Source organism: Zeus faber, assembly GCF_960531495.2.
Source record: "Zeus faber genome assembly, chromosome: 7".
Lineage (NCBI taxonomy): Eukaryota > Metazoa > Chordata > Actinopteri > Zeiformes > Zeidae > Zeus > Zeus faber.
Genome location: NC_137203.1, coordinates 25,150,533 through 25,160,221, shown reverse-complemented (window position 1 = coordinate 25,160,221; position 9,689 = coordinate 25,150,533). Strand labels below are relative to the sequence as shown.

At 46.6% G+C, this 9,689-nt stretch overlaps 1 protein-coding gene across 1 annotated transcript in view; it reads right to left on the bottom strand.

The window, feature by feature from the left end:
• Nucleotides 1-61: 61 nt before the first annotated feature.
• kdm2ba (lysine (K)-specific demethylase 2Ba) overlaps nt 62-9,689 on the bottom strand; it is a 12,582-nt gene continuing 2,954 nt past the window's right edge. Inside the window, exons 2-10 of the mRNA XM_080004144.1 lie at nt 9,168-9,389; nt 8,760-8,903; nt 7,025-7,111; nt 6,373-6,660; nt 5,456-6,276; nt 4,287-4,450; nt 4,007-4,168; nt 2,362-2,580; nt 62-1,560 (exon numbers count right to left, since the gene is read on the bottom strand). Coding sequence (XP_079860270.1) covers nt 1,379-1,560; nt 2,362-2,580; nt 4,007-4,168; nt 4,287-4,450; nt 5,456-6,276; nt 6,373-6,660; nt 7,025-7,111; nt 8,760-8,903; nt 9,168-9,389 — 2,289 coding nt within the window. The 3' untranslated portion in view covers nt 62-1,378. The remainder of the gene's footprint in view (nt 1,561-2,361; nt 2,581-4,006; nt 4,169-4,286; nt 4,451-5,455; nt 6,277-6,372; nt 6,661-7,024; nt 7,112-8,759; nt 8,904-9,167; nt 9,390-9,689) is intronic.

Sequence of the window (9,689 nt, the reverse complement as noted above, 5' to 3'; positions counted from 1 at the left end):
TCAAGTCACAAAAATCAACCCAGCTTCGTCAATAGTACAAATGAAATATTTTTAATGACAAATCAGCACGTGGTTTTGGATTTACAAATATAAACAATGTAAGCACATTCTCCTGGGGTATTCAGAGCTATGACAGCACGACACGCGTCCCAAAAGGGACAAATGATACAAAAGACATCTAATTGGTATAAAAATAAAAAAAAAAGGGTTTGAACAAAAACTGGAAGAAAAAGGCGAGTTGCGATCTTGTAGGACTTGTTTGAAACCTGGATCCAGAACCAGATGGGTGTGTGTCGCTGCTTAAAATGAGGAGTTTCCCACTTCCAAGATACTCCTGATTGTCTCAACTCCGTGGCACTACTGTTAACTGCATTATTATCCTAAGGAAGCCTTTAACAATATCACATGAAGTATTTGCAAATATGTGGCCCAGGTCTGTGATACCAATAAATGAATAAATACAGAATGAAAAAAAAAAAAAAAAAAAGTCAATAAGTTAATGTTAATGTTGAAGATACAGGCAGATCTCAAACACACCACTCATCATTGCACACGCAGGTGGAAGGTTATATAAAAACAAAGTTAAGAGGTTGTAACTAAGAAATAGTACATTTATATTTTACTACTTTTTCTTGAGTTATCTGTGGAAATACATTCTGGATATTCAATAAGCATTTATGATAAATTATTCAGATAGCCATTACTGTACACAACTTTTTTTTTTTTTTTTTTTTTTTGCCAGTAACTGATTTGCGATAATGTCAGAAACAGTTTGGCACATAAGAGACATAGTTGTTTTGAGGCAAAGTAAAAACAAAAATAGAGGTACAATATTCAGCTCCAACACATGCTTTATAGTATATCGGGGAAGAAAAGCTCATTTTGCAAAAAAACAAAAAACAAACTTAAAAAAAAAAAAAAGTGTTGGAAGTACACTGTAAACTCATAACATGACGCTTGTATAAAAATATTTTTCCAATATTTAAAGAACTTAAATGAACAACCTGACAGCCAGTTACAAGCACAACCGGATATATAAAAAATAAAAGAGTTCAAAACACTCCAAACACAAATATACGCATGCTTTGTCCCCGCCCCAGAACCTCCCTCTGCCCAGTGAGTCCGCTCCGTCCCAGGCTGCAGCGTCCAGAAACCAAAAATTTAAAAAACGTGCTGGAGTGTCGATAATAAATCGCTGTCTCTCAATTTTGTATTCATTCGATGTGGGGGACAGGGCGTGGATTCCCTGACCCGTCGGCAAGAGCTGAATTAAAAGAAAAGAAAAGGAAGGCAAAAAAAACCAAAACTACATCCCTCCCAAACTTGTTTTGTTCCGCTTAGTGCAAAAAAAGTAGTCTCTCTGTGTTCACGTGTTTTTTTAGCTGATCTTCTGCAGCAGTTTGTCGTCCTTCAGGCCAAACTGCACGCTCACCGACATCTCTGCGATGAAGCGCTCGCAGGCCGTCTTCGTCACCTGCTTGCAGTAGCGCAGGTCGATCTGACAGACGCTCCCACAGCGTTTGAAGAAGGTGAGGGAATGGTCCGTCACCCTGTTGCAGACTGAGGGGAAAAGCGGGAGAATCGGTCACACTCTGGAGATTTTAACATCCTTTAAAAATGTCTATATTTTTGTGATAAATATGAAATCTTCACTGATCCAGTCGGCAGCTTTTCTTTCGGTATTCGCCACCACTCAGCTGGACCAAGATTTGGGGATTTATAGTAGCCCCGTTGACACTTGGCCACTTTATATATCTTGAGCTAATCGGCTAACTATTGCTTCACCAAAAAAAAGAAAAATGTGCATAAATGCACCAAAGACGTAAATGCTTCCAAGTGGTCAAGGCACACGGGCCAACTGCCCCAAATGTAATGTAATGCCTTAAAATGTAAAAAAAATAATAATAATCGAATTTCCTTCACCCGCACAACCATAAATATACGTTAAAGTGAAAAAAGAAAAACCCACATGAATTTTTAAGTGTCATACCCAGCACATGATAATACAGATAGGATTTGGATTTGGATTTGGATAAGATTTCTCTCAATTCATAAAAAGCTGTTTTAAGTGATTCGGAGCTAGGCAGAGAGAGCGACAGAGAAAGAGGGATGTGACTCAGCTCCGTAGTTTGCGGAAGCAATTGAAGGTAGTGCACTGGTGCCGATAAACATTTAGCAACTGGGGAACGGCCAATCAGATTTAGACCCAATGACCAAAGACGCATTTTAGCAAAGAGTCTCAGACGCAATGCGGTCAAAGCTTCTCCTCGCAGCGTGTGGACGCGGCCGGCATGCAAGCGCGCTAGGGGTTCAGAGCCCGACTCGCGCCCTGAACCCGGTAGGGACTGACTTGCCTCTCACCTGACAGGTTGATCTCGGTGAGCGAGTCCCGGGTGGTGGTGCCGGCGGCCGTCAGGAGGTTGACCGACTGGTCGTTGACGTGGTTGCAGTAGCTCAGGTCCAGTCGCGACAGCGCCGGCATCTGGCGGCTGATGAGGCGCAGCGCCGTGTCCGTGATGTCCAGACCGGCCAAGCGCAGCTCCACCACGTTCCGCAGCTTGCAGCGGTTGTCTAGCTGACCTGGGGGCCGAGCGTCAGTCGTAGGGTTACGGGGAACGGCTCTGAGCGCTTTGTGAATTAGACATAAACCCTCTCAGAGTGAAAATAACCCCTCGCAGCGACCACTGCTAGTGTCCACTTCCTACACAAAGCAGGAGAGAACAGGGTCGTAAAGCTTCTGAGTCGGATGATTCAATAGTCAATAACGAGGGCGGAATAGAGGCTTGCAGCTCCCAAAATCAAAAACATCCTCATCTCTGATTATTTGTTGACATTTTACGTTTCCCCATTTAAAGGTTACCGTTCACATGGCCAATTGCACCGTTATGTCATTTTTACATCTCTCGTGACAAAAATTGCAAAACGATTACACAACGCGTTGCAAATTGCAGAAGTTATACGTCATGATAAGAATTTGCATTTGCGAATAATACATCAGATGAAATGAGGTTTGCATTTATATACTAATAACAGGGTTTCTGCAGGTTTCAACAAGTTCAAGTTAGACTTTTTAGAGCCTTTTTTTTTTTTAAGGCAAGTTAAGACCTATTCCACGTTCATACTAGAGGAAGATGTACGAGGGATATGAAGGAAAAACGCCGTCCCACTGGTCTGAAATATACTTGTGGTGGTAACCAACACAAAATACAGTTGTCTGACTTCCTGTGAACACAGGATCACTTCCTGCTTTGGAGCGCGCCAGAGAGCAGAGTCCGTGTCTTGTAACATACTACCAGAGAACAAGTCCACTTGCAAATCAATCGCGGATGCAAAACCCTGATTCACACAAGTCGCCCAAATTGACGTGAAAAAAGCAAAAGTTCACCGAAAAGCGAGTTGTTTGCATCGCTGAATATCATAATCCAATCCACCTTTAAGACTTGTCAACATCATATTTAAGACATTTGAGGAGCTTTGAAGGCCTACATTTCAGATGATCGGACTTTAGACTTTTTAAGGAAACCCTGTTATAATGTCTCCCATTACAATTTGATATTGTGGAGTATGATTTGAGAGGAATACAGTTTAACGTGCAAACAGATCAGAATCTCGTATTAATCTGGAACTCAGCGGAGCGGAGCTCGCCGGACAGGACAGGATGTAAACTGTACCTCGCTCGGAGTGGAGCAGCTGCAGGCTTTTATTTCAGCCTATTACTCGCCGCCGTCCCTTCGGGCCGCGCACGGCATCTGTTTCTTATCAGGCCGGACTACATGTTCCTCGGATTCCATTTGATTTACCTTCCTGAGACACTTGCACTGCCCTCCGACGTTTCATCCGAAGATGTTCTCGCAAACATTTTGTCGTTTACATGGCAACCGTAAATAGCTGAACTCTGAAACAACCCGTGGGAGGGATGTTCAGTCGGTTGAGATGATGAAGACGCCGTTCTGTGAAACCCAAGAAGCCTGGATATGTTTTAAACAGGGAGGGAGGGGGGGGCTACCTGGCCTGTTGTCCGTGGGGGGCGAGAGCAGGTCCCTCATCTGGGCGTCTTTGAGCCCCTCCACCCACTGCACGTCCAGGCAGCGCAGCAGGGGGCAGCTGGAGGTGCAGAGGGCCGACACGGCCACCCAGGAGCAGCCCGACAGCTTCAACACGCGCAGCCCTGAAACGCCACAACAGCCCTTTAAGGCACAGCTTTGAACGCCAGACATCCAGCCGCACGGAAAGATCTCGGTATGGTCGACGGTTTAGCTACGACACGACGAGCCGGCGTACATTACCTGGCAACCTGTTGATGAGCCAGCTGAGCTGCTTCTTGGAAATGTTGGTCCAGCTGAGGTCCAGGGAGACGGGCTGGCGGCGGATGATGCCGCTGAGCATGAGCGGCGTGATGGAAGTGCAGCGGTTCAGGTCGATCTTCATCCACAGTCTTTTGTCACAGCACCTGATCCACGCACAGACAGACGGACGGGCGGACAGCAGCTCAGCAACAGAGCAACACAGACGTCAAAGATCCGTGTGTAGGGTGTGTGTGTGTGTGACACGTGGGAGATGTTTAAATCTATACTTAAAAGTGAATTGTAAAGTGAATTCGGTGATTTGTTTCTAAACACGTTACACATGTTAGAAAGTAATTGAAAACATGTGGAAAGACTGAACCATGTAGGACTGAATTGAGGAGTTAGACCGTTAAACTGTTTCTCAGCATTTTTGTGGTCCGGATTTTTTTGGGGCGTGGCTAAATCAGGGCTTGGTGACGCACGGTGACCCTGCTCTTCATGGCCCCGCCCCCTAACACATACCTACAGCCGCTGTGGAGCGGGGAGCTCCGTGGAACCCGTTTTAAGTAACCCTGTTCGTTTCGTTCACTCGCCAGTAGCGAACCGACTCATGAGCACCCCCCCAACCCCACCCCCCAGCAGGGAAACGTGTGCGAGCGACTCGTTCTTCGTCTCAGTGGGTGTGTGCTTTGTGCTCGCTGAACGAGAGTCTGTCGCTGCAGCGGCTCTCTGGGTGTCAGGTTTCAGGGCCTTCGGTGGACACGCCCCCCCCCCTCCAAGTGTCTCAGAGCAGTGCCTGCCTGTTTTTTGAAAGCTAATTTTATATACTTGGCGAATCTTTTTTAATCATTCAAATTTGGCTGCATGGTTTATAACACATTTTTCTGTGGTGTGACAAACTCGGAACTTGTTTATTTTTGCTTTACAGGAACTTTTAAATGCAAGCAGAGGATTGTCAAAATGATTGGGGCAAATGTGTTTTTAAACACAGTATATATCCAGTTTATTAAATATCTGCCGTTGAATAAACTACAAAATCAATAAATCTGTGCATGTCCAAATGAACGAGGGACAGCCCACACACTGCTTTTGCTTTTTCCAAAACCATCAGAACAAAACCAATGTCAAAAGTCAAATCAAAGTATGATGTCATCAGGCTGTGAACTCACCATCTGTTCCACGTCTTGCAGACTCTCATGCAGACGCACAGCTCCTGGTGCGAGAGGTATCCGAAGACCCTCATCCACATCTCCCGCTGCAGGATGTGGGTCTTCCCGTCCCTCAGGGGCAGCCTGTCGGGCGGTGGGCTGATGGGGGGCGGCCGGATCACGTGGCGCTCCATCTGGACGCACTTGGGCGGAGAGCGCGGCGGCGGGGGCCGCGTGGTCGGTGTGCTCCGGTTGAAGCCCAGCGGTGCGATCTGGCTCGGGTAGAAGTGCCGCAGCTCCCAGGGCGTCCCGTTCATCTCTTTGGTCCTCAGGTGGGGCCTCTGGTCACCTATGTCACCGCCGTTGCGAAACGGCCTCTTGGGCTCCTCGTTCTCGCTCTCGGGCTCCGCCTTCAGTGGCTGGCAGTTCTCGTTGGCGGGGCAGTCCTCCGTCTTCTGCATCTCCTGGTTCAGCGCCTTGCTCAGCTCGCGGCTCAGCTCCTTGTTGGGGAGGCGCCGCTTGCGCCGCACCTTGTGGCGCGGGCCCTTCTCCTGGGTCTCGCTCCCACCCTCGCTGCTGGGGCCGGCCTGCGGGGAGCTGCAGCGGGACTGGTCGCTGTCCAGCACCGGGGTCTTGATGGCGGAACTTAACACCTCGGCCTTGGGGTCCCTGTCGTCCGTTTCGTCCTCAGGCATTCCCAGGCGTCCCTGCCTCTCCAAAGCCATCCGAATGTGGGACTCCCTCGCCTCTTCATCATAGTCCTCTTCATCCTCCTCCTGGTCCTCCTGTTCCATCTTGATTTGATGCAGGAGTTTGGGATAGAAGGGATCGTCTGACCTTTCCTTAAAAAAAAATAAAAAAAAAGAGGAGAAAATATTAGGACTGGGGAAATTTATTTGTGAATTTATCATCTACACAATCATGGTGGAGAGGCATACCTTCTTTCTCATGCCGAGATCCTCATCTTCGTCGTCCTCAAAGAGCTTCCTCTTCTTCCGCAGCTTGTCCTCAGGCCTCGGCCGGGGCAGGCCGCTGGGGGACAGCATGGGCGGCGGTCTGTGGAGCGCGTCCTCGGCCCGGTACCGGGGCGTCTCCTCCCGGTCTGGCTTCCTCTTAGCCATGGACGGAACGTCTCCCTCCTCCTTCAGCGGCTTCTGCTCCCGCAGCAAGGAGCCGGGGAGGTTGGAGGCGTACTTGAACCCTGGACCTCTTTTTTGCTTACATGCCAGAAGGGATGAAACGCAGCAAGACAACTTTATACCTTCAGCCTATCACGAGCCAGGTGAGCCGCCTGGGCTAGGAGACCCAAAATATGCCTAGGACCCTTTTTTCCTCTGCAACATGACCCTGGTTACTGACTATTAAGTAAACACAATGCTTTGTACCTTTGGACTAAATTCAAAACACGCAGCTCATAACCCTCCGTCTTTGCATACCTCACAGTAAAACTACCGAACCTGCGGCTCACCATATTTAGCTGAAGCATGACACGTAAATCCAACACATAACTGGCTGCATGCATGGTCCACACACTTGTGTTTGCCCACTTTAACCGCAAATATTAAAATCAATATTTATATTGGTACTCACTTTTCCTGTCTTTCCTGCGTGGTTACACTTAGGACATTCCCAACAGTTGGGAAGTTCATCATTCACCACTCCGGAGGCATCACTCACCTAAGAAAAACCAGAGACACATATCAAAAGGAGAAACCAATGAGCATATAACTGTAAAATGTACTGTTCTAGTATAATGAATCACACTGGAGACAATTCTAAATGTCATTAAACTTCCTAGAACTTATTGAACAGAAATGTATACACTTAAAATCATTATAAAGCGATGGTATGGAAGGAATCCTGTGTCACAATTCACAAAAATATACAATAAAATAAATACAAATGGAAGAATATAAACTACAATCCACAAATAAATGTCTTAACTTGTGTTGGTTAACCATTTTGCAAATAAATATACCTTAATTTATATGTGATTCAATATATTTTCATATGGATTACTTACAACTTACATGTTTCCTGAACACGAATTTAAAGGGCTGTTTCACGTGTGTATTTGTATTTGTGTTTTGTGACGCGTGTCTTGCCGGGGGAGGGGGGGCGGGGGATATGTGGAGTGGATCCTGGCATGGAGTGGACTCTCACTGTGGTGGACAAAGTTCTATTCTAAATTCAGCATAATCTCCACAATGATGTCCCAACTTGCCTGAAGGCGTGTCGTTTACCGTTCTGGTGACTGTAACCACGGGCAAACTTTGCCCTTTGTGGTACGTTCCAAGATCTGCCACGGTGAGCGTCCACTTCACTCCAGTATTTACGCCAACCCCCCCCACCCCCTGATGTGATATAGGTGTCACAAAACACGAATACAGATGCAAATGGTTATAATATGATATAAATGATGCTCCATTTATTTGCATTATTGTTTACACAACATATTAAATCATTTCGTAGACCACTTACGATAGTAAGTAATACATAATGTATTTATGTTTATATGTAGTACGTCTTTTTTGCATTCGAAAAACTCTTATATTTGTGAATTGTGACAGAATTCCTTCCATTTCCTTCCTCGGCATCTAATGCTGCTTTCGTCTGTTGATTCAAGACTGGAAGAAAAAATAAATTATTCCCAAAGAGAGAGAGTACCAAAATGATGTGCTGCAGAGAGCATGTAAACAAACTGGTTTGGTCCAGCCGGTGTTATCACTCAACTCACCGTGTTTTTTTTGGCAGAATAGCTTGCAATGAGGGTGTGTACAGTTTCACATTTGAATGTGCTTAATTCTGGAGATGTCATAAATAACTCAGTTATACCTCACTAGATATAAAACCAGACTTGCCTTATAAAGCTTATTAAACGGATTTGTCATGAGTGTTGTGAGCTCTGCAGCCAGCCACGGTTGCATGTGAGCGCATACATAGTGTGAACAGGTATCAAACCCCTTAATACTCTGATGCAATTAATGTGTCGTTGCAATTTTACAGAACTGCAAATGAGCCGGGAGGGTAATAAGTTAAATACAGTAAATTGCTCCACTCCTCCACAATGACAGTTAAGCCCTCTGAGTCAAGTCGCATGAGGCAATGAGGCAGAAGTTCAAATTAGCGTGAATTCCTTCTGTGTTGCTGTAAAACACACACACACACACACACACACACACACACACACACACACACACACACACACACACACACACACACACACACACACACACACACACACACACACACACACACACACACACACACACAAGGTGACTCGGGTGAGGTTGTGAGTCACTCCTCCTGGCATGCTCTCGCTCACCTTAAGGCAGTTGGGGTGAACGATCTCGTTGCAGATCGAACACTCCATGAGCATGAAGTTGAATTTCTCCTCCTCCTCCTCCATGGTGTCCTCCTTCCCTGCTTCTTTACACACCACGCACACCGCTGTGTGGGGCAGCACGGGCTGCCAGGGCCAAACATAAACATGTTACTGGCTGATAATGTCATAAGTGACATTGGTATTCACTCCCACTGTCTGGAGAAACCTTTTTTCTTGGTTTAGCATTGGCTTAATTTTTCCTTTCCTTCTTCCCTATAATCTTTGCTTTAGTTAATGTGTCTGTCCTCCATAAATTATTCCTCCCTTTCTAACTGCTGTTTATTTCATTTTATTTTTTCTATTTTGTCTTCTTTGTCTTGGAAGGCTAGGGTCTGTCCGCCCACTCACCGCGATGCATTGCCTCATGATGCAGGACTGCTTCATGCGTCCCGGCCCCCCGAACTTCTTCATGTCCTTGCAGAAATGACACTCGCCGCACTCGGTTCGCAGGCACGCCTCGCACTTGCGGCAGCGCGTCCTCCGACGCCGGGCCCCGGACGCGCTGCGGTTGGGTGGCAGCTTGATGGCCGTCGGCGTCCCCATCTTGGGCTTTGGCCGATTGGCTGCCCGCTGCAGGGAACACACGGGGATACGATTAAAAATAGTGAGGTGAGTGAGGTAAGACAGCGTTTTGTACTTGGAACAGATCTGACCCCCCCCTTCATAAAAGTAGGTTGCATCTCTCTCTGCTGAAGTTCCCTCGAGCCCAATGCTGGACCGGGGGAGAGCGTTTTAACAATATTGGCCAACCCGTCATTACACACCACAGAACCCACAGCTTCTCTGTGTCATCTCCCTTTCCCTTTTTATTTCTATACAAGCGCAAAACAGCAGAAGCATGTAAATAACACATTTAATCATGAGCTATTG